This window comes from Rhineura floridana, chromosome 3 (assembly GCF_030035675.1).
Source record: "Rhineura floridana isolate rRhiFlo1 chromosome 3, rRhiFlo1.hap2, whole genome shotgun sequence".
In the NCBI taxonomy this organism is placed as follows: domain Eukaryota; kingdom Metazoa; phylum Chordata; class Lepidosauria; order Squamata; family Rhineuridae; genus Rhineura; species Rhineura floridana.
In genome coordinates, this window is record NC_084482.1 from 94,511,450 (window position 1) to 94,536,671 (window position 25,222).

The 25,222-nt window shown below is 41.2% G+C and overlaps 1 protein-coding gene across 4 annotated transcripts in view; it reads left to right on the plus strand.

Annotated features, from left to right (window-relative positions):
• PPP2R2B (protein phosphatase 2 regulatory subunit Bbeta) overlaps positions 1-25,222 on the plus strand; it is a 367,792-nt gene that overhangs the window by 296,583 nt on the left and 45,987 nt on the right. For 3 of the 4 annotated variants that reach the window (XM_061616937.1, XM_061616938.1, XM_061616939.1), the window contains one exon: positions 24,703-24,880. In XM_061616937.1, coding sequence (XP_061472921.1) covers positions 24,703-24,880 — 178 coding nt within the window. Of the gene's footprint in view, positions 1-10,163; positions 10,330-24,702; positions 24,881-25,222 lie in introns of those variants that run through there. The other variant, XM_061616940.1, reaches the window with a different exon arrangement.

Here is a 25,222-nt window from a genome sequence, read left to right on the forward strand (position 1 = left end):
ATAGAAAGACGTCTTTATAGTGAGAGAGGATATAAACTGTAATTTCGTAAGGGTCCTGGGAATTTGTAGGTCTTTGAAGGGAAAACCACAGTTCCCAGTTCTTTTGGGGAAGTTGTGCTTTAAATGTACTTTGGATGTGCTTTAATGTATGGTGTGGAGGATGAGTTGAGTTTTAAATGATATATCCACATGGCTACATGTCTAGGAGGAACACATGCTCAGGTCTACTGCTTAAAAATGTCCTGCCATCAAGAAATTCCTCTCTCTCCCCAGAATGAAATTTATTAGTCCATAACCTGTTCTCCATCTGGTTTAGCCAAATATACTACTCTATTTGAATGAGAAATGCAGAGCAATCTTATATATGTGTACTCGGAAATAAGCCCCCATTGAGTTTAATGGGATTTACTCCTAGGTAAGTGTGTTCATAGGACTGCAACCTTATGGAAACAGCTGTGGTTAGAATGGGGATTAACCCATAGCAAAGCTCCCTGCTTTTCCCATAACAATTATATGCTTATCAAACCAGCAAAGCTTGATCTGTGCCAAGGTAGCGTTAACAGGTGAAGGCACCTTCATTGCTCTTCAGAAATGGTAAATTGGTGTGCAGCTTCAGTGAGCTGAGCTTTTAGTAAAGTCTGATACCAACTGATTTATTTTCTCTGCCAAGGATGCATCTTTTGCACCATTAACTTTGCCTTTGGAACTGGTCAAGATTAAGAGGAGAAAGGTACAGAAACCATCCGGTGTTTGTCGGGTTGTTTTAGTAGTGGTTCAAACTGACACGCTTCATAGTAATTAATGTAGTAAAACAGAGGCCTACTTGTGAAAATACCCATATTTTAAGTTGACCCAAAGGGTGCGAATCTGCTTTGCTATTTGCTAAGAATCTGCTTTGCTATTTGCTAAGAATCCGTCAGATGCTACAGAACTGCCCTCTCAACAATGGTGTCACTGCAGCTTACCTGGATGGCATTGTGGCAGGGCAATGGCAAGGTTGGGGCTGTATGGACACACCAGAGGAGCCAATCCAGTGCACCCACCAGAGCCTGTCCCATTCCAGCACCATACCGATAAGCTGCAGCGATGCCAGTGTCAAGAGAGCAGCTCCGGGACACAGTCCCATCATACCAGCCACTGTTACCTACTGAGAACAACTGCTGTGTTAATAGCTGTGGAAAATTTTGAGAGAACTCAAGAAAAGAAAGCTGGTGGTAGGTGTGTCATGCTGCAGTTGGCATTTGGTCATCCAAAAAGGAGGATGCATCTAATAGTATCCCCAAGCTGCAAACTTGCACCTTAAGAAGAGTACAAACCCATTGAGAACATGGTCCCAGGGCAGACAAACACCTGTCATCCCAACCTCTGTTTTGTCTGGATTGTGCTTCAGTTTTTAACTCTAGCAAAAACAAAAAGACAGTAAGTATACTTGTAGACTGTGGCTTTGGCCCTCTAAGGGCACAATCCAAACCCAGTCTGCCATGCTGGGGGCTTTTGGATGGGGCAGAGGTCTGCTATTCCAGAACAACTCCACTGACCTCTGCCTGGGTAGTAACTCTACCATCACTCTGCTGGCACAAAGCTCTCTATTACACAGGTGGAAGTACTGGCAGGAGGCTGTCCACTGGTCGGTTTCCCACTACCAGCAACCCTGCAGAAATCTCTGAAATAGGGTGTCCCAAAGGAGGCGCTACCGGCTCAGGATCCACTGGATCCCAAGCCAGCTCCACTGTTGTCACTTGATGGCATTGGGCCCGACTGCTACACCAGCGCCAGGCTGGCATAGCCCAGAGCAGCCTTTTGCCTGGCCCCACCTTTCACCTTGGCTGCCATAAGCAATGGGGCTGTGAATGTGGCAGTATCACCATCACACCCCACTCCACTATTGCCCTCCCAGCATTGGGTTACTCTGTAAATCACTAATTTGTGCCTGCTCTAGTGATTACTTCAGTCTTTTTACTGCTCTTGAACTCATTGTCTATGCATGGAAGTAAAGCCCTCTTTCCCGTGCTTTCTCATGGTTTAGCCTATTAGCAAGAATTAATTCTTGATATCTACCACCAATGAAGTCCTACACAATGCTACAGACCTCAAATAAAAAAGCATAAACCAAGGAAGAAATGCCTAGTCCTCTTGCTGACCTGGGCTTCCAGTTAATGTAAAGAAAACATGAAAGCAAATTATCTGGGCATGTTCTGTTCATAAAAGCAAACAGATTACCTCTTTAGACAAACTTTGTATGGCACAAAACAGGTTTATTATAGAGGAGAAACCATTAGGAATAGCAAAAATAATAATAGGAAAATGCAAGAGGACTTAAGCAAATGTTTCTCTGTATTGTCGGATGAAATTGGGATGCCATGCAGGACCTCCCCCCACCAACTTACCTTGTTCCAAGATTCCTTTTGTTTAAAGCAGTTTCTCATTGTTTTAAAATGGAGTCTGCCATGTATTCACTGGCTTCTGAACTACACCAGGCAAACCATATGCTTCACCTTGGCATTAGAAAGAGACTGGGATGACAAAGAATTGAACTTCTCGGAAGAAATGAGTCCCAGCTTTTCAGAGGAATTGGCAAAGATAGTCCATTCCCATGTCAAGTCCTCCAAGGGCTACAGAGGATAGAGAGCTGTAACATGAAAAGCTTGAGAAGAGCTGGACAAGGCAAGAAAAACCAGTCTGGCTACCAACTCAGGATTAGAATAAGCAAGGGGAAGCATGAATAGCAGATAAATGGACAGAATCTTCATCTTGCTTTCTGTTTGTGATATGAGGTAGGAAATTGAATATGTACACATTTAGGGCTTGCAAACGGGGAGCTGGCATGGGCCAGGATAGCCAGCCATTAGCAATCTGACCAACGTGGACCACACATGTGATACATATGAAGTAGTCTCCCATTCCTGTGAGCAACGTATTGGCTGTTGTGGTGAGATTGTGTGATCAGGAATGGACGTTTTATCCTGTCAGATTTTTAGTACCTGTCCTATAGTCTTTTTCTCTTGTCTGTATATATTTTTCCTATAGAGGCTTCTCCCCTTCACAATCACACATGGATCATCCATTGTTTGTTGCAATTTTTTGAAACACACTACATATTTCATCTATGATTCCACAAAGGATGCTAAGAGTAAAAACCAGTATGCTGTAAGAACCATGGTTTTGTCCTTTGTGTTAAACGAACATTTATTTTGCAGTACAGAAATTTATTCCCCCCCCCCCCAATTCTCAGTAACATTATCATTTTAATGACAGATAGGATAATTTGGAACATTTGGCTTTTTTAAAAGAATGAAGTGCTATAAAACTCAGCTGGCAGAACTAATCAATTTTGAATGATCAGATCATCATCAAACCATTGCAACTGAAGTAATTAAAAAGGATAAAAAAGGTTTCTTCCATTTGCAATAGGTACTGAAAATGGTTCTAAAAGAGTTCAGTGGGCACTATTTGCATGCTCAACTGATCTCATCTAGAAATTCATTCCTTGCAGCTATGTATACTTTGGCTTTTCTAGACTATGTCAGATCCATGTAAATGTCTATGCTGCGTGGTTATCCAAAATTCAGTTTGAGAGTCATTAAATCAATCAGTCTTGTGTGTATTTATTTTCTGACATTAACTGGCCAGACCCACTGTATCTACTTACCCTTAAAACACCTTGTTGTGCTATATGCTACTGAAAAATGAATAAACCAATTTTTTGGGTGAAGATGAAAAACCAAGAAACCTCTAAGTCCTTAGAACATTAACGGAAACCAAATCTGGGGTTGATAGCAGTCAGAGAACCCACAGAGGGCGCAATATTAGGAGGTTGATAAACATCCTGTTTTGTTCCTTTTTCTCCACATGCAGACAATAACAAAGTTTGTTCACTATCAGAGCTGATTCCCTTGGTCAGGAAATATCTAATTCAAATCTTCCAGACCAGATGAATTGCATCCTAGACTGCTGAAGGAACTTCCTGCTGTACTCTCAGAACTTCTGTCTATCATTGCTGAGAAATCCTATGAAATGGAGGTATCACAGGACGGGAAACAAACAAATGTCCAAATTTTCAAAAAGGTAGAAAAGAAGGATTAGTCTGACTTTCATACCAAGGAAGATACTGGAATAAAGTAGTCATTTTGTAAGCACCTTGATGCAGTGATCAGCCAACATCAATTTGTCAAGAATAAATTTTATCAGGTTCCTCGCATTGTGGATTGTGGGGATGTTGTGGATGTAGTTTATTTTGATTTCCGTAAAATCTTTGACAAAGTTCCCTGTGATATTTTGGTTAACAAACTGTTTAAATACGGGCTAGATGAATCAGGTGGATTCAGCGTGGTTAGGGAACTGTATCAATGAATGCTTATCAGTGGTTCTTCCTCAAACTGGATGAAGGTTTTAAATGGAGGTGCTGCAGGGCTCTGACCTGAGCTGCACCTAGTACTCCTCAACATTTTAGATGAATGCTCTGCCTAGATGAAGGGGTGAAGGGAATCCTTATTAAATTTTCAGATAACACAAAACTGGGAGAGATAGCTAACAGCTCAGAACACAAGAATAACCTTCAAAATGACATTAATAGAATGGAAAACCTGGACCCAAAATAACAAAATGAAATCCAACAGAAACAAATTTGAAGTTATGTATTTCAGCTAAATAAATAAATTCAAATATAAAAATCAAGAACATAGGATGGGGGAATACTTGGCTTGGCAATAGTGTATATGAAAAGGATCCCAGGATTGCCCGTGATGACAAGTAGGACATGAATCAGCAGTGTAATACAAGCACAGAAAGGCTGTTACAATTTTACACTGCATTAACAGAGCCATAGTTTTCAAGTCAAAGAAGTAATAGTTGCATTTTATTCCACACTAGTCAGATCTTATCGGAAGACCAGATCTGGGCACTGCACTTTAAGAAGGATATTTATTATAGGCAAACTGGAATGGGTTCAGAAGATAACAACAAGGATGCTAAGTAGTATAGAAAATGTGTCTGAAGACTGAAGGAACTGGGACCAGTTAGGGACCAGGCCCCCGCCGTAAAGCGAAAATCACTGTAAAGCGGAACCCCATTGATTATAATGGGGTGCGTTGCACGAAAATGATGCAAAAATGCCGCAAAATCGCAAAAAAGGCTTTAAAATGGGGAATTTCCCGCCGCCGCATTAGCGGAACGCTGGAATGTGAAGCGCCGGTAAGCGGGGCCCTACCGTATGTTATCCTCAAGAAACAACAACTGATGGGAAAATGATAGTCCTCATCAAATGCCTGACATTCTGTCACATAGAAGAGGGCAAAGACTTGTTTGCTGCCCCAGAGGGCAGGATTATATCTAGTGGGATTAAGTTACAGGAGGATATATTTCAGATGAATGTTAGAAGAAACCTTTTGATGGTAAGACCAATTCAAGAATGAACCAGTTGTGATGGGTCTTGAGTCTTCAAGGAGAGCTGCTGGAAAGCCATCAGTTGGGGATACTCTGGATTTCCTGCATTGAGCAGGAAGGTTGAACTAGATGGCCTACAAGACACTCTCCAAAGGTATAATTGAATGAATCATATTCATTCTAAGATTAAATCTCACAACTATATTTTGTTTCCATTGCACAATGTGAACCCTAAGAATTTTTCCTATACAAGCTTTTTGACAGTGGAATTAGCATTCTATAATTATTCCAGATTTATAATAACTAAATAACCAAAGCAGGGATGAGGACCAGTTCCTATCAGCAGGCCAGATCTGTGGGCCATTTTGACAGATAACAGGTGATGCATTTGACAGGTAAAGAGGTGAGGCAGGTAAACAATGACAGCAGGTGATGCATTTTGTTCTGCTAGTGTGGTTTGAAATCAAACCATGTAAGCAAAGGTACAGGGCTTTGCAGGCATCAACAGTCTGTTGAAGTTGGCACTTGCGGAGGACAATCAGCTGGTTGTTAGCACTTGCAAAGGATGATCACACTTGGCACTTGCAAAGGCATAGAGCTTTGCAGACACCACTGATCAGCAATGCCTGCAAACCCCATTTTCAGCAGGAAGCTACATCTTTACTTGCTCCACATCTGATGTGTAGGGCAGGTGGGTGTGGCTTGGCCAAAATAAGATCCAAATACGGAGGCCTGCTGGACCAAATGAGGCCTACAGGCTAGACATTATCCACCCATGAACTAAATACTGAGACTTGTGCTGTCCACTTGAAGGCAATCTTGCTTTTATTCAGTCTTGCCTTTCATTTGGTGAGGATTTTGTAAAAGGCTTTGTTTCAGGTATAAGGTGTGCTCAAAAGCATACTGTGCAGCACTTGATGATAGGCAAGGTTTACCCCCACCCCCTTGGCATGTATCATAATTAGCTTATTTTTTATGAACTTTCTTGGAAAATTCTTGGGAAAAACTCAGCCAAAACTAAGCCTAGGACAGCTTATGCCTTTCCCTCTCTGCTGGTCTTCCTGTTCCCCCAAACGTACCCTGATTGGGGGAGTGGTGGAAGCAGGGAGGGCTGGTACAGAGGGTTTCAGTAGCTGTGTTGGCCTCATCTTTCAGGCTTGGTCACTCCTAAATTCTTCAGAGCATGGCAAGAAGGCCAAGGGTCCTGTTGAATTTTAAACAAGACTGCTTACTGAGTAGGTATATATTATATTTGCAGGTTGATATTCAGTTGACTTGGTATAACCTATATGGGATTGAGTTAATTTCACTTAGACAAAGAATCAAATTTATAGGTTTGGTTTTTAAAATACAGTTTTTACAAGAATACAACAAAATTAAATGGGAATGTTCTTGAAAAGTGACAGTGTGGGAATGCTTTTGGGACTAATAAGGAAACCTCTAACGTACCTTCATAGGAGAACTGGCTTATAGATCCCCAAGGCCTTACTAAATGACCTTGAGGAACAGAGGGGAAGAGTATTCTCAATTATTACAACGAAGATGTTCAAGCTCTGTAGGTGTTGGTTTTACTTTCACAATACCTGTAGGTAACAATAAGCTACAGTGCAAATTCAAGAAGCCCAGTAGATAATTTGCCTTTAGGTTTATTGGGTAAATCAGTATTTATTAACTAGTCAGTGGAGAAGCTGTTTGCAGAATTCAAACAAATTAAGCATTTATTGAATAAATGTGACTTGTTATTAACCACTATTTGTAGTTTAATTGAGTCTGGGATTTTGATAGCAGCTCCAATACCACAGGGACCTAGTTTGGAAAAACATAATGAATTGAAGTTAGTGCGTGTAATGCCAGACTTTGTGTCAAACTCCCTCCGAGCCCTATTACAAAAGACAGTGAACTGAAAACACAGCTTGTAAAGACATTTCTGGACAATGGAACAATGATAAGTGATAATTGCAAAAAGAGGAATAATAAACCTCTAGATAGATTTATTTCCCTATGGGGAAATCCAGCTAAGAAGTACTGAGTGAGTGCAGTTAGCCCTTCAACAGTTCAAGTAGGCAAAAGCTCATGATTTGTTTGAAGTAAGATAAACCATGAGCCTGGATTTGGACATAATGGTAAGCCACACTATGGCTTAGCTGTTGGTGGTGCAGCAGCAGCAGCAGCAGGATGGGGGGGAAGAGCAAAGTGGCCATGATTTTTTGTTCTGTATAGCTTTATGCTTGCTCATTCATGTTAAGCCATACTTTGGCTTAGTGTTATGTGCAAACAAGTCCATTATTTTAAATTCACATTTTAGGTGCAATTTGTGAACTCGGCAGATTTTCTCATTGCAAAGATTAAGGAAAAACTTAGAGGGAGTTGACCTTACAAAACGAAGACACATTTTAAAGATTCTAGAAAGAACTTTCAGGGCCACTCTTTCTTCTTTTATAGACTGCACTGGAAGACAAGAGTGGGAAAGAGTGTCTAAACCCTATTGCCTCCATTTTTTAAAAAAACTAAAAACCATAGTTTCCCCATGCTACTTTACATCTCTTAGGTGAAATGTCCCAGGTATCTCTGTCTTTATACATGTATGTATTTATTTTACTGTATGGTTTGTGATCATTTTGTTTGCACTGCAAAATAATCACAATCCTGGGAGCTATGAATTAGTGTTACTAGGGTTGTAAAGAGTGAAACTGCCCAAATGTCCTTTTTTTTCCCAACAGAGGCATTGAGATTAAGTCTTTTCAGATGTATGATTTTACATGCTGATATTCCCTTCCAGCTGCACTCACTCCTTCTGCAAAATAAATAAGCATATTGTACCACTATGAATCAGAGCTATGCCTGTGAATTTCTTCTTTCAGAAAAAAAAGAAGGGAGAAAAAGAGGCTTTTATTGCCTCTTTGCATTTTTTTTTTTATTTGCACTTGCCCTGGTCACGAGCTGGATTTTTTCTCTGCTACAAGCTCATTATTCATCCATTTAATATTTGTAAACTCAGCTTGGAGCTTCGATGACCAGAACTGACCTCCTGGAATTTTTCTCCTATTCATCTGATTTTCCACAGCAATTACACTGTCTGTATCTGTGTCTAGGCATACTGTAAAAACAATGTGCCCAACAGAACTATCAAGTGGAATTAGATTACTATGACTTTGCATTTGATAACACAATTGTGCTTTTGCATAATTCTCCCTGATTAGGGAAATGAGAGGAAACTATCAATCTGGCAGATTAGTGTCCGTCTGCTGGCTCTTTTTTTCTTTTGGATAGGAAACAAGATTACTTTGAATTCAGTTGTCATATGTGTGGTTGCATATAAATGATCTTCAACATATTATAGTTCCTCTTCATATACTTTAGTCCTAAACCTGCCTCACTACCTGTCTAAATACACATCCACCCCTCGCCCTCTTCAACCCAAAACCAGGACCGAACTCCCAACCAACTGTCATTCTCCCATATATACATTCAACCACCCAGACGCTCAGCCAATTACAACACAGCATTCCTCAACATTGGATCACATGTACTACCCCCTCCCAACTCACTCTACTTACCATATTTAACCTACAAAACCGGCACTTACCATAAATATTACACAAACATTACAGGGGCATCACAGTTACCTCTTTATATTTTCATTGCTGGCAGCATCTTTGTACTGTGCTTTCTTTAGCCGTGGTTTTGCTAGATAGCCTGAACAGCATTGCTCAGACATTAGACTATGCTGCTGAACATCTGTGTGGGAAGACTTCAGAGATGTTAAAAGAGAAAGGAAACACAAGGGGCTAAAAACATCAAACCAAAGGGAAAGGGCCCTTTTGAAAATTCATGACAATGAAGAGTTTTTAGTGAAAGCATCTCTTCAAGAAATGTGAGGACTTCAGTTGATGTTTTGAGAGGCTGTGAAACACTGCAGGGGATTGAAGGAGAGAAGTACAATGCCTGTGCCATAATTGCTTGCAGTATTTGGTATGTGGGGGAAAAGGAATCTGAATGCAATATTCTCTTTACTATGGAAGAGCATAAATTCTGCCTGCCTTGAAGAGGAATGTGGATCAGCACAGTACTGTACCTTAGAGCAAGTGGGGAGGGGCCACTCTGGCTTCTGGAGAGATATGGCACAGGGTTCTTTCACATGAGTTTGTCACCTCAGAATGCATATGTGTGGGCGATCATTTTTATACTGAAAGTCTTATCTTTTTCCTAATTAGTAAATTATTTGTGTGCAGATATATTTATGTATTTAGTCATAAGGGCATTTTTAATCCAGCGATCCCTCACATGCATTTTGAGATGGTACTGTTGTAAAAGAGATGCTACCACATTCTATTCTTCAACACTTACATGCACATACACACACGTGCTCACAGAATCAATATATGAATCTGCACTTTTAGATCTTATCAGAGACCGGCTCGTTGCCTTACCCTATGTACAAAGTAAGTAGAGGGTATAAATGCTTTTATTGCACTTTATATTGGATTAATTAATCTAATCTGAATGATAGACTAGCATTGTTTAGAATTTAAATTCCACTCATTAACAAGCGTTGTGCCATACTTTTTCGAGGAGTGAATCTATATTTGTATATGTGTGCAACTGTGAATATAAATAAAACTTCCCTGTTTGTGGAGTTTTGTGATAGTATTCTGAATCTCAATTACACAGTCATAACCATTACCACACTATCTTCAGTCTTCCTACTTCCCCTTTAAATCACATCTCAACATATCCTATTAGTCTGTGTTGCAAGGGGCCAGTGCGCGGCAAAACATTGCAATGCTGCTTTTCTTCTTTGCAATCACTTTTATTTTATTGGTGTGCTCTGAATTTCTGCATGTGCTCTGGTCCTGGAGCAGTTCAGTATGCCAGGAGCATGCTCTGTAGTGAAATGGTAATTGAAAAGCTCAACAAGACTCCTGCTGGTAGGTCTGTCAAGAACCGGTAAGCACATTCATTAAAGCAAACAATGTTCCCTCTTCTGCTAGGTTTCACCATCTTTATTGTGTGCTTGGCAATTGTGGTTGCACTTTGAAAAGGGCATATTGGAAGGCTCAATCTATCAACCAAGTTCAGGTGGCTGTTTCCACGTAGACACAAGCTATGCACCTCTCTCTCTCTCTCTCACACACACACACACACACACACTCTCTCTCTCTCTCTCTCTCTCTCTAAACTGCTTTTAACCCAATCTCTCCCCTTTTCTGTTTTTGATCTCTAAATGGGGTATCTGTAAATGGAAGAATAAATGCTTATAATTTTTTCAGCCCATGAAGTAATTTGATCCTCCTTACTAACTGTAGTAGACTGCTGCTGCTGCTGCTGCTGCTGCTGCTGCTGCTGCTGTCATAAACTGAGCGTGGGACTGTTTCAGCATGCTGCTGAGTGACGTTGTAAAACTCAGCTTGGTTCAACATGGGTCTGTTGACTTTGAGTGTCTGATGATCTCTTAGTTTCACCACATGCAACATTAGCTTTGTTGATTCCCAAACAAGGCTGAGCAGATCCCCCTAGTTCCATTCTACTATTGTTCCAGGGGTTTCCTTGGCCCAGCCTCCTGCTTTCCATTCCTTCCAATGTAACATGGAGAATGACCCAGTGTGGTATAGTAGTTTGTATGTCGGAATAGGACCAGAATTCAACTCTCCACCCAGCCGTGTGGCTGACCTTCAAGAAGGCATTCTCTTTCAGCCTATGCTATTCACAGAGGAGTTGTGAGGATAAAATGGAGGCAAGCTATGCATAGTGCCTTAGGATCCTTGAAGAAAAGGCAATATGCAAAAGTAATAAATAAAATAATAAATACATAAATGGGCTGGCTTGTGCACAGTTTGCTGCAGCTTTCATTTACTTCTCTGTGTTCTAAGAAGAGCCCTGCTGGAGCGGACCAAGGTCCATCTAGTGCAGCATCCTGTTCTCACAGTGGCCAACCAGATGCCTCCAAGAAGCACACAAGCAGGACACAATAGCACAATAGCAGTCTCTGGCTTATGGTTCCCAGTGACTAGCATGCAGAGACATACTGTCTCTGAAACTGGAGGTAATATATGGCCATCATGACTGATAGCCATTGATAGTCTTATCTTCCATGAGGGTAAGTTTTTATTACATTGTTTTTATTTTCCTCTGCCTTACTGATGGGCAAAATAGATCATTGCTAAAACTCCTCATGTAGGATCAGACAAACTATACAGACACCTGAACTCACCAAGATTTTATTTATTTGTCGCAGCTAACAACTCCAAAATTAAATCAGATAGACAACAAAACTATCAGTCAAAACAACATAATATACCGGCAGGAGTTCTTCTCTCCCTACTCCCCTGTCCAAATATTGCACTGAACTGTGGAGGCCCTCTCAGTTAACAGCAACTAGGGATGGGCAAATCTGTCAATTCTGGTTTCTCTCTGTTTTTCATTTTTCTAGTCTTAAGCTTAGTTCTCCACATCTCCACATCAGTTTGCAATTCTTAAAAAGAATCTTGAAAATTCATCTATATTTTAGTGCAAATTCTCCTAATATGTACATTTTTGTATGCAAGTTCGCCTAATGTATACTTTTTTGCATATAGTTTCCCTAACATAATGCGTTTTGTGTTTTCTTTTCACTAATATATGCATTGCTGTGCACCATTTACCCTAGTATATGCATTACTTGGCTGGAGAATTGCATTGAAAAATTCAGAGAAGTGTGAATTTTGAAGTATGATTGTGTTTCAGTTCGCATATTGTTTCAAAAAGTTCAAATCTGGTAGATTTACCTTTAAAAGTGAACTGAATCTAATTTCCCCCCCCCATCCTAGCAGCAACCAGGGGAGGGCCTTCTCAGCTCCCATCTATGGAATTGCCTTCCTGTCAGAACTCTGACAAGTACCAATGCAGATTGCCCCCCTGGGCTCCTACTGAGAGGAAGGGCAGGGTATAAATCTAATAAATAAATAATATTTCAGTGCCTGTTAAAAACATACATGTGCACTCGAGCCTTATGTGATATTTAATGTTAGCAATTAATTAATAGTGCCCTTTAGGTTATTGGTTGTATTTTATTTATATGACTGTGATCTTACTGTATTATTTCATTATTTTATTTTGTACGCCACCCTGAGATAGATTGTAACAGGCAATATATAAATACTTTTATTAATAAATAAAACAACACTTAATAATCTACAGTGCTGCTTCTCAAGCTACTGCCACCAATAATCTTTGAACCTTGATGCGGCGAGATCACACAGATACGTAGGAATACTGAGTCAGAGCACTGGTCCATTTAGCTCCCAGTTGTCTCCATAATGACTGGCGGTGGCTTTCTAGGGTTTCAGATGGGGGTCTCTGTCAGCCATACCTTGAGATGCCAGAGATTAAACCTGTGGCTTTCTGCATGCAAAGCAGTTGTTCTTCCACTGAGCCATGGCCCTTCCCCATAGGACCTTCATGCCTGATTGTTTCCCTCCCCCGAGTAATGGTTGGATAGCATCGGACAAATTGGTGACAGCCAAAATAAGCCCATCACACATTTTGGTCTGTTCTATGATTATAGTAATTCTAATGTGGGGGCCTTATAGAAGAAAACTGCAAGCAACAAAATACAGAAGAAATAAAAACTAAGTTGAATATGTGAGTTTAGAAGGAAGCATAATGCCTAGGGAAAGCAGAGACTGGTAATTAGATTGCAAGTGTATCTTTATGCAAGAAGGTGTCTCCTCTCACTTCATAGGAATGGCCCAATAAAGCAGAGGGAGCGTGAAATTGTAAGCCTACCATGATAATAGTCTTTGATGAATATTCTGTCTGCAAAATATTAATCCCCAGGCAGCATTGGGCAGTTATTCCTACTGTTGACAGTGTAGGTTGTGCCTTCTGGAAAAAGAATGGGAGAGGGAGAGACATAGAAAATGAATACTTTGCACCTAAAGCTCCATTTGAAGTTAATACTCACTATCTCGCAGCATTCCCCCCCCCCCAAAAAAAATAGGTATACTGTCTAGACAGGTGACATTTTACTTGTGATGCGATATAATAAAAAAGATTCTGTTTGGTGGGACAGGAGGGGATATCAGCTATTGTTGAATATTGTGAGCCATGTTCTGCCCATGAAGGCTTGCTTAGTTCATGGCTACAAAGGAATAGATTGGGCTTGCTCTACTAATGTTAATGGGGTCAAAATAAGCTCAATAGGAGCTTGATGAATGGCATCTGGTGGCATGCAGATCAGTGTCTACATCCACTGCCACATTGTTAAAAATGTATGCGCTCTCACATGTTATTCCAATGTGTAAAAATGCATGTATCTGTAAGTTAAGAGTGGCAGTACATGAAACTATGTAGTTTCAAGAGAAGACCAACGAACGCAGAGATTTTACAAGCAGCTGTGAAGTTTATTAGGCATCTCTGTTTTTGTGTGGTTATTCTCACATTGCCTTTTCGTTCCTCAGTTTTAAAATGTAGGATATTGTGTTTCAGAGGAGAATACTGTTTCATCTCACAGAAAAACCACCAGAGCAAAGAAGTGTTGGGTATCAAATAGAAAATGTAAGCCAAGAAATTAAATGACTTGGCCAAAGTCACACAGGAAATCCTGTAAACAGATTGCTCAGTGCAGACCAGGCTGTTCACCTTGCCGTTCTTTCTTTCTACCGACTAACTTAACTTTGTCATGCTGCAGCAGTCTGACAGGACTACTTCTGAATGCTGAAGGCAAGTCTGTATCCATAAAGTACAAGGACAAATTATGTCTGACTAAGCTTTTGTTTCCAAGGAACATGATTTAAAAGCTCAATAAAACAGCTAGAGCTGATGCACAAATGGGCTCTCAAAATTCTCCACCTTATTGGGGGTTAGAGAAATTTATTTTGGAAGCGGGGGAGAAGTTCACCAAATTTCCTTTGGGGCAAGAGAAATTCTCCAACATTTTAATGGATTTTGCTCACCATTAGGACTAGCAGTATCACATCATCTTTCTTTTTCCCTAAGGGTTTTTTTGGGGGGGGGGCAGGTGGCCCTGCTGTGATGCATGGCAGCAGAAGCAACTGTGTTAGCAGCCCGGCCACCATTCTGAGTCCTCACAATGTATTGGACCTAGCATTGAGGTGGAGGGAAAGCAGCTGCCATAAAAAGGGTGGAGAATATTTGTGGGGAGGGGAGATCTACAAAGTAGGCTTTGTGGGCTGGGAGGGAGGGGGGAGAAACAGGGCAAAATCTCAGGAATGTTCTTAGAAAAACGTTTTCTGAGAAATTTCAGCTCTGTTCTAAAAGCAACAGCAGTTATCCTGATCAGGTTTCCCCCCTTTTTTTCCTGGGATCCTTTCAGTTTGGGGTTGATTGCCTTCTGAAGAAATGCAGTTCTGATCGGTACAAAGAGAAAGGTCATCTCCCCTTCCTTTTTCAACCACATCCACCGCTGAACAATGGCAGAAAATGAATTTTACAGCTCAAAAGAGGATTAGTGCTCCATTAACTTTGGAAAGGGGAAAATCCTCACTAGATGAGAGGAAAGGGACTGGAGGCTGCATGTATATTGGAGGCATGTGATCACCTGCATGTGATCTGCATAGAAGAGTTCCTCCCCTCCCCCAGTGTATTGTGCTTTGACACATTAAAAAATGAAGACATATATATTTAAAAATTAAAAATGATTGGCATGTTCACCCCCCATTCTGACCACACAAAATAATGTAAATTGTTAGTTGATATATTTTATTTGACAACCTATGTAGGTTCTTGATTTGCTTTGTTACACTGAATTACCCTTTTATAATGGGCATATAGAAAACCAGATATTGCCCCCAGGTTACTCTTGTAATTGAATAAGGAGTGTATTTAAGGAACTGTCTGTGTTGGTTAAGACCATCATGGCTATGTAAGAGATGGGTGGCTTAAGTAGAAACCTAATGATAAAATAACGGTGTGCTAAGTTTTAATTGATATGTAATAAGCAGCCATTTTACTCATGACCACCAGTGGGTAGATGGGGTATGCCATGTTAGAATGGGAAAGGAATAAAGGTGAATTGGGCCTGAAAAGTCTGATTGCACAAAGGTGAAAACTGCTCATCATGGTGTTTTTCTGATGCAAATAACATCCCTGGCATTCACACATCACATTTTACATTTTTTCCCCTAGCACAACTATGCCTCTGCACATTGGAAATTTGTCAAATGGGTTTCAGGGCTGAAGTAGACATTGCAAGCAGGACAGCCATATTTGTTCTTTACATTTCTAGTCCATTCATGCCTTAAGTGGGGTGAAGGTCTACTTTTTTTAGCAAAAGGGGCGCCCAGGTGAAGGGAATTCAGCTTTACCTACCCACACACCATTGTTACAGGCCAGAGTAGCAAGATACAAAATAAGATAGGACCCCTGCATCTTAATTATTATTACATAGAGGAAGCGATTTCAGCAGGTTTAGCTTACATGACAAACAACACTTGCTGAAACCCCTCTTTTATGCCACTATTAAAGGTGCAGGACTCCTCCCCCTCATGTGCATTTTGCCACTCTATTCCTCCCAGCTTGACTCTGTGGCTATGAGCACCTTAGTCACCTACAGCAAAGCATTTCCATTGGCCACACTTGGAGGGGGAACTGGTTGATCTGCCAATCAGCTGCAGAATTGGTCTGAAGCGCTTTTTTTAAAAAAATGCACTTGAGCTGACAAGGCCGGTGGCAAAGGGCGGCCAGGTTGGACCCTGGCTTATGGCCCACAGGGCCCCCTGAAGAGCCCCTCATTGGTGTGGGGGAGTAGCGCTCCCCTTCCATGATCCGCGGCAGGGTCTCTGCCATGGATTGCAGGGAGGGAGTTTCCAGGCCACCTGCCCATTTGCTCGCTCTGCCTACCTCTCTTTCCTGTCTTCTGCTGCTGTGCACGCTGCATGCACAGGGCTGCCATCAACCAAGATGGCAGCAGAAGCTTTTTTAAGGGGCTGATGCATCTGCCGTCATCTTGGTGATGGCAGGTATGTGCACGCATGTGAGTGTACCACTCATGCATGTCATCAATCAAGATGGCGGTGGGGTATTAACCCCTTAGAGAAGCCTCCACCGCCATCTTGGTTGATGGTACCCCTGTGCATGCAGCAGCAGGATGCAGGAGAGAGGTAGGTGGAACAAGCAGGAGCTGCGGCCCAAGGGCCCAGTCATGCCTGGCTGCATATGTGTGTGTGGGTGCTGGGGCCTGGGGAAGTGGTGTCCAAGAGCCCTGGCATGACTGACGCTGGCCCCGCAAGCTGATCCCACCAGGTTTTAAAGTAAAAACGGGGTGGGTTTGACAAGTGTCGTGTGCCCCCGTTTTCAGAACAGAGGTGGAGAAGCACTGGGACCAGCAGAACAGTACATGTGTCTTTATCCTGATACTGGAAATGGCTATGCTAGGGGGGAAAGTATCTGAAGTGACAGGGCACAGAAAGGATTCAGCTACACTCGTCCATGTACACATTTTCTTGCAAAAAAATGAACACACAGGCACACCCCTGCCAGCTTTAAATGCAAACAGGGCAGACACATGAATATAGCAATTATGGCTGTTCTGTCTCTTGTCTTGCTTCCATTGAACTGTAGGGATCTGGGTGTGACACACCTTATTGCTCAACAAAGGCTAAAAGCCAAAAGCAAACAGCCCACGTTACAGGCTAACTTCAAATTACTTGCACCAATTACTGGTAGCAGAATATAAGGACAACTTTGGAAGGTTTTTTTTTTATAAATAGATTTTAATATTTATACAACCAAAATTTGCAAAATAATGCAATAAATGTAAATTTATTGTATTAATATGACATTAAAACCAAGTTTGGTTATAGATACCAGGGTCGGCACCAGGCATGATTGGGCCCTTGATCACCAGCCTGCCCCAGCCCTACTGCGCCCACCCTGTCTACCTCTCCTGTTGCCTCACTTGAAGGCTGTGTGCACTGTGCACGTATGCCTACCATCAACAAAGATGGCGGCAAGGGCGTTAGCACACAGTGCCCACTGCATTCACAGCAATGGGAGAGGTAGGTGGGGGTTGCGCATGGGCTTATTGAAGAACATGCAGTCTGTATGGGGGGGGGTGCCTGGGAGCTCCCTCTCTATGATCTGCAACAGGGTTGGGAGTCTATGCTGACGCAGATCGCAGAACAGAAGTGCTACCCTCCCACCCTAAGGAGGGGATCAACCTGGCCGCTCTCTGGCACCAGCCCTACTAACTTCTGGATTTTTATTTAATCTGGTATGCTGATATTTCTTTCCAGTAGCTGGAATGAATTTTTGTTGATAGATATGGAAGTGATGTTTTCTTAATCTTTTTGTGTTACCAGTGATGTGTAGCCATCCCTAGAAGTAAGCAAGTAGCCCTCCCACTGCTTTTGCTTATCCTTTACTACTCTAGAGAGCTTGCTTTACCTCTGTCACTATTGGCAAGTGACACTAAATGCTTCTATTCCAGTCTCACCAGAACAAAGTGATTTCAGGCTTGTTGCCATCAAGAGATTAGTCATAAACAGAAGCATTTATCTTGATACCTTCACATAACTGCTAAGAACAGCTAACCACAGGCCGTGGTATGAAGTGAAATGATAAAGCAACCTTGCTGAAGGTAAACAGGATCTGGTCAGTATATGGTTGGGAGACACCCAGGAACCTCATAATACATACAAATATGTCAAGACTGGATTACTACAATGCACTCTATGTGTGGCTTACCTTGTGGATGATCCAGAAACTACAGTTGGTGGAGAATGCAGCAGCACAATTGCTGACAGGAGTGAGATTCTATCAGCATATTACACCTGTGCTCAGATATCTGTACTGGCTGCCAATTTGTTACCGGGCCAAGCTTAAGTGTTTTTTCTTGTTATATGAGGCCATTAATGACTTAGGACCAGTTTACCTGAGGGATTGCCTTGCCCCCTATGTGCCTGTTCAACCATCTCCATCTGCAGAACTTGCACTTTTACAAATACCACGTGCTGTTTGTTCCATATCAGTTGTTTAACCTGGCAGTGACTAGATTGTGGAACTCCCTGTATTGACATTAGACAGGCACCCTATCTGTATTGTTTTAGATGCCTGCTGAAAACTTTTTTTATTTCAGCAAGCCTACCCAGACACTTAATGTAATTTTCTTTGTTTTAATGTTTCACTGATTTTATCTGTGTTTTATTTATAATTATCTTATATATACTTGTTTTTTAACAGTTCTATGGATTTTAGCTATGTTTTATCAATAATTTTATTATGCACATTGCTAAAAAAATAGTGTTATATGTTTAACAGCACATATAAGCTTTGCAAAATTGCTACAATTTTGTACAATTGCTATAAGCACTTTGGCACACCTATAATTAAGAATTTCAAAGGATAACATACTGAGATGCTAGTGTAATGTCTTGTTTTGTTAACATTCATGATAAAATAAAAAAAATCTAAGATAAACATCCTTGTGTTTGTTTTCCTCTGGCCAAACCTATTATGTTTCCTGGTTTCTCCACTAATGTAATACTCCAGATTTTTGTATACCAATAATATTTTGTGTCCCCTGACATGTCCTTCCAGAATCATGCAATTGTCAGCCTTGCTGCCACTAATAAGTGGCAGATTAGACCTTTGCTTTTTAGATCCATGTTGTTTTTGGAAAATATATCCAGTAATGGTAGTTGGGTATATAAATATAGGTGTTAGCTGGTTTTGTCTTTCAGTTCCTGGAATACCAGAGACAAAAAAAGTATGTGCTTGTGGGGACTCCTACCCCATATGGTGGTATGTTCCCTTTTATGATACAGCCAAGCAGTCTATAAATATTTCTAAATAAGCTTAACGAAATAAATAACTGGTTCTGCAGAGGTTCATATTTAGAATGGCTATTTCCTATTTGGGACCCAGCCAGAAATGATTTGTGAACTTTGATTCCTCCCCACTCCCCAAAAAAGTTAGTCCTAGAGAACTTTATTGATTTTATTTAATAATGTTAGTCATTACTGATCAATCTGCACAGATCAGATATATCAGTTTATGAAGCATCCATTGTTTTATTCATGAAATAGCTGCTATTAGGATGGGCAGAATGTGTCTAGAGGGAGGGACTGTACATTACATGGATTTTGTGTGTGAGAGAGAGTGTATGTGTGTGCACAGTTCCAATCATAGCCCTTCAGGGTGTCCTATTTGGCCCCGAGGCCATCTCCCCAAATCGTGCACACTAGTGGCGTCAGCTGATGGACGGGAGGACAGGAACTTAAAGGGGGAAGGAGGAAGACTTGGAAAAGCTTTTTTTTTCTCTCCTTTCAGGTGACATGATTGACAGGTAACAGCCACCTATCAAATTTGGCTCGCAAGGCCAATCCTGATAAGGATCTGGCCCATAGAACCAAAAAGGTTCCCCACCCCTGCTCTATTCCAGTACCTTAACTTTCCACATCTGAGACACACCTTTAACTCAAACATGCATTTATATTTTAATGCGTTTGTACTTTGATGTTTTAACTGGGATCTTTTTTGATAAAGGGTGGCTTAAAAATCACATAAACATAAAACATAGGCTCCAGATGTTGGGAAGGAGATCTTTAGCCCATAGGGCAACATTGTTATCAATTGCAGTGCTTTACTTTTCCCCACAGAAGTAAATGATAGTAATGCACTTATACTGGATACAATGAAGAGGTGCATCTGTGGACACCATTTGGGCCAAAGCTGCATACCGGCCACTGGTGATTGTTAGTAGTCTTGGTTCAGGAGAAGGTTTTTCTTCCAGTCAAGTTTATCTCATAGTAGTTTATGTACTTTGTGCCACAAAACTCAACTATAGCCACTCAACACTGCAGCTATTCCTTTCTGCATAGCTCCATCCCTTCCCCACCCTGGGCTCTTTTTCTTGGTGGGATGCTAGAGTGAGCAGAACCTTCAGAACAGCTTTATAAAGACTTGGAAGATATTTCAACATATCTGACAACCAGAGCTGGAAAATCATCCCCTCCCAGACCCAACAAATAAAACCCTATCCCTAACAGACATTTGGACAACAGTTTTGCACATCAGCCTTGTTGGCTTATTTGCTTGTTACACATTCCCTTCCCCCCATTCAATAATGTCCTATAAGCAACATCCATTCTGCACCTTTTGGACCATTTGGATTTTCTGTTTGCAGGATGTTGCCTTCCTTGTAGAATTCTGAATATTTCCATGCAGAGTAGCCATGCTTTTATCATACAAAAATGCCAATTTAACATGTTTGTTTGTTTGTTGCCTGTCCTTCCTCCCAGAAGGGAGTCTGGCTCATATACCAATGTATACACTACTCCTAAGCCAGTTTGTCCACCCTACTCATTGATTGATCACTTCTTGCTAATTGTGGCAGACTCTGGGTTTTGGAGTGAAAAATTTGGTCACAGCAGTGAGAAAACAATAAGATATGCCTTTCCTACATAGCTGTACAAGGCTGAGTGAACACTTATACCAAAGCCTTTAATTTTGAAGTTTGTTTCTAGGGAAATGTGGCATGACCATTCAATCCCTTCACTTCTGAAAACCATCATGCTACTCTGACAGTCTGAATGACTGCTTGCTCCCTGCAGTCCCTGGGCAAAATGCTAGGCCACGTCCCCAGATGGCTGCACCAAGTCCATCAATAGCAAATAATGCATCATTGAATATGTCAGGCCAAATTAGAAAGCAGGCTCATCACATTAATCTCAGACTCTGAGCTGGCAGTTCTTATGTTCTAGTGTCACTTGATCCTGGCTGTCATGGCTCCGTCTCTACCCCCAAAGCTGTGGGAAATCTCCTCAGGCAGCATACAGACAATAATGCACTGTAATGATGTTGCTGGAAGAAACACTGTCCTGGCATTGGCTACCATTTGCTAGGACCTTTTTGTTATATTAAAGTTGCTTTATGGTGTTATATAGTCAAAGGTATTAATTATGTTGCTTTTTACCACATCTGGCATTGACAGTATCTGTTCATTGACTGATATCTTATTGGATTATACTTACCAAGCATAAAGTGTGTGTGGGGGGGATGTTTTGTGTCCTTGTGTTGTGTTGTCATCTGTCCCAGTTCTGCTCTGCATTCCCCCCCCCCATTTTTGCCATCCTAGTTCTTCTGCTTTATGGGATGAAGAAGGTAAAGGTTGCTCACGGAGTGGAATCTTCACTAACTGTATTTATTTATGGCATGTATATCACACCCGTTAGTCTTCCCTCAGACTCACAATCTAAATAAAGACATGGCACACAAGAAAAAAGGAATGAGAGGGAGAAGGGAAAAAGCAAGTTCAGGCCCAAGTTCTTAAAGTTGCAGTTCTTCTAACCCAATTGAGAGCAGCAACTCCTCACCAATGCCAGTGGTGGTTCTAGCTGTCTTGCCCCTGATAAAGAGCAGCCCCTTCCCAGAAGCTGTCTCTCCCCCCCCCGATCAGATCCAAGAGCAGCAGAGGTGACAGTGGCCTGATCAGGAGGCCAGGGCAGCTCCTGCCACAGTTTTTACCTCAGAATCCAGGGTATGCATGGAGGATAAGTTGTAAGCAAGTACAATTTGTGACATTGTACAACATCATTGCTCATCACCAGGGTACAGATCTGTTGAGGCAACAACTTTACTTTCCAATATCCCAGCTCTGTTAAATGTGTGTGTTGGGTGGTGTGTATATGGGGGTTTGGGAGGGAGGGGTCTGCGTGGTGGTTTCAGGATGACGTGAGTTGCAGTGGGTGGTGTATGCATGTTTGCAAGTTTTCAAATGTACCCACTGGCCCCCAATGGTTGGTCTCATTTTATTGTCTGTCTGTCTGTCTGTCTGTCTGTCTGTCTGTCTGTCTGTCTGTCTGTCTGTCTGTCTGTCTGTCTGTCTGTCTGTCTGTCTGTCTGTCTGTCTGTCTATCTATCTATCTATCTATCTATCTATCTATCTATCTATCTATCTATCTATCTATCTATCTATCTATCTATCTATCTATCTATCTATCTATCTATCTATCTATCTATCTATCTATCTATCTATCTATCTATCTATCTATCTATCTATCTATCTATCTATCTATATCCTGCCTTTCCTCCCAGTTGGAGCCCAGGGCAGCAAACAAAAGCACTAAAAACATTCTAAAATCATAAAACAGACTTTAAAATATATTAAAACAAAACATCCTTAAAAACATATTAAAACAAAACATCTTCAAAAACATCTTTTTAAAAAAAGCTTTAAAAATCATATTTCTTTTAAACAAAGCTTTAAAAAGTATTACAAAGCAATTCCAACACAGACGCAGGCTCGGATAAGGTCTCTACTTAAAAGGCTTGTTGAAAGAGGAAGGTCTTCAGTAGGCACCGAAAAGATAACAGAGATGGCGCCTATTTAAGGGAAGGGAATTCCAAAGGATAGGTGCCACTACACTAAAAGTGTGTTTCTTATGTTGTGCAGAACGGACCTCCTGATAAGATGGTATCTGCAGGAGACCCTCACCTGCAGAGCGCAGTGACTGACTGGGTATATAAGGGGTAAGATGGTCTTTCAGGTATCCTGGTCCCGAGCTGTATACGGCTTTGTACAGCAAAACCAGAACCTTGAACTTAGCCCAGTAGCTAATAGGTAGCCAGTGCAATTCATTCAGCAGCAGGGTGACATGTTGGCGATATCCTTCCCCAGTGGGCAGTCTCCCTGTCACATTTTGCAGCTGTAGCTTCCAGACAAACCTCGATGGCGGCTCCACATAGAGCGCACCCAGTAATCCAGCCTGGAAATTACCAGTGCATGGGCAATAGTGGTCAGGCTATCACTGCATCACACTGTCATATTTCATAACTCAACTGAATTACATTGCACATAGCATCCAGTAGGTGTTCCCTCTGCAAACACTGTAGCCCTGGCAAAACGTTTGCTTTCAAAAAATTGCTCTCTGCATCACCTGCCTTATTTTGCCAGTAGTTGCTACCATAGACTTTAATGGGCAGGAAAACCTTGATAACTTTTTGATGGCTGCTTAGCCCATCACTAAGCCTGTGAAGGAGTGCCTTCCTCAACAGCTTGAATAAAGTCCATCAGTAGCTTTCATCAAGATTGGAAATAAATATATGATATATGAAACTGAGTAAAAAGGGTTCAAGTGTCAATTTTCCATGCTTTTTAACTTGCTATTTGTTATGTTTGTGTCCCAGTGTTCCGCCAAAGGGTGCTCAAGGTGACTAACAACAATAAAATGCAATAAAACTGGAGAGAGTAAAAAATAAAGGAAGGCAGGTAAAACATGTCAGTAAAGATTGTACCAATTTACATGGCTACAGATTTTTGTTTTTAGTTTTTATAATTTTTTGTCTGTGGTGTGTGTTTGTGGTTGGTGCTTTAATTTGATAGCTGTAATTGTACTTTTGAAATATGATGAGGTAAAAATATTTTAAATAAAATAGCTTTAAGGCATATTCTAATGTACAGGGTACCACTACTGCATGGAAATAAATGCTCAGCTTTTATTTTATCTCCATGGTATAAAATTATTCTCATCATGCCATACGTCCTTTACTGTGGGCAGATCCACACCATACATTTACATCGCACCCAACACACATTTAAAGCACAAGACTTTCTCCAAAGAACCCCTAGAACTGTGATTCACAGGAGCTATGACATTCCAGCACTCTTAACAAATGACAATTCCCATGATTCTTTGGTGGACATCATGTGCTTCATATGTGCATTCGATGTGCTTTAAATGTATGGTGTGGATCTGTCTGTAGGGGCTTTATGTTCCCCCCTCCTTTTTATGATATCCCTTCATGGAAGACAAAGAGGTTAACTGTACATTATGTGAAAACTCTTGTTTAAGACCCATAATTCTGTTGTTCTCTTAAAGAAAAACAACTTTGGATTGGACAGGTTTTGAGAGGCCGCTGGGGGTGCTGGTAGTGCTTAACCCTTTATCCACCACCATTTCTGCACTCATATTCATTCACTCTCACACACTGGTCTTTCCTTTTCAAAATTCAAAACAGAAGTAAACGTTTCATATAAAATGTGTAGAACAGGTCTCAACTGAACTGAACACAATCTATGAGGACTGTGGGAGAGGTTGCATTGCATATAACCTGTTTAACCTGGTTTGTTCCCTGTCATGTTCCTGAACCAATGCAAGCGCAAGACCTGAGCCATTATATACTAGTTACAATGGTGATTAACAGGCCTAATTACCCAATGAAAGCCATGATATGATCCTGGAATCATTGAACCTAGACCAGATAGAAATCTTAAGAAGCATTCCCGTCGCTTAGAGAAAAATGGTACAATATTAGTATGCTGTTTGATACTTTCTTTGATGATAAGAATATTTTAACCCCTTTTGTTTCTTGTCTTGACAGGTACCCGTGCTAAGGCCCATGGATTTAATGGTGGAGGCAACTCCCAGGAGAGTATTCGCAAACGCACACACATATCACATCAACTCCATATCTGTGAACAGTGACTATGAAACCTACATGTCAGCGGATGACTTGAGGATAAACTTATGGAACTTTGAAATAACCAATCAAAGTTTTAGTATCCTTTGCTTCATGAATCTGACTGGAGTTATCATCCAATCAGAAGAGAACCCTGTTTTGAGAAGGAGCCGCTTGCTTGAACCTCAAGTTTGCATCGCTTTGGGGGTTGGTTTGTTGTCTTCTAAAGTGCATTTTACAATTGTACTTGTGCTTGTCCCCCCACTCTTTTAGCTTGTAGTTGAATATTTACTCAAAAGTGAGACAGAGCCTGAGGACCTTCTAGGAATTTCACATGTCCATGATTTTGCTCTTTGACTTTATTTATTTATGACTTTTTTATGTTGCCCCATAACATGAAGTTCTCTGGGTGGCTTACAACTATTAGTAAAAATCCCCACAC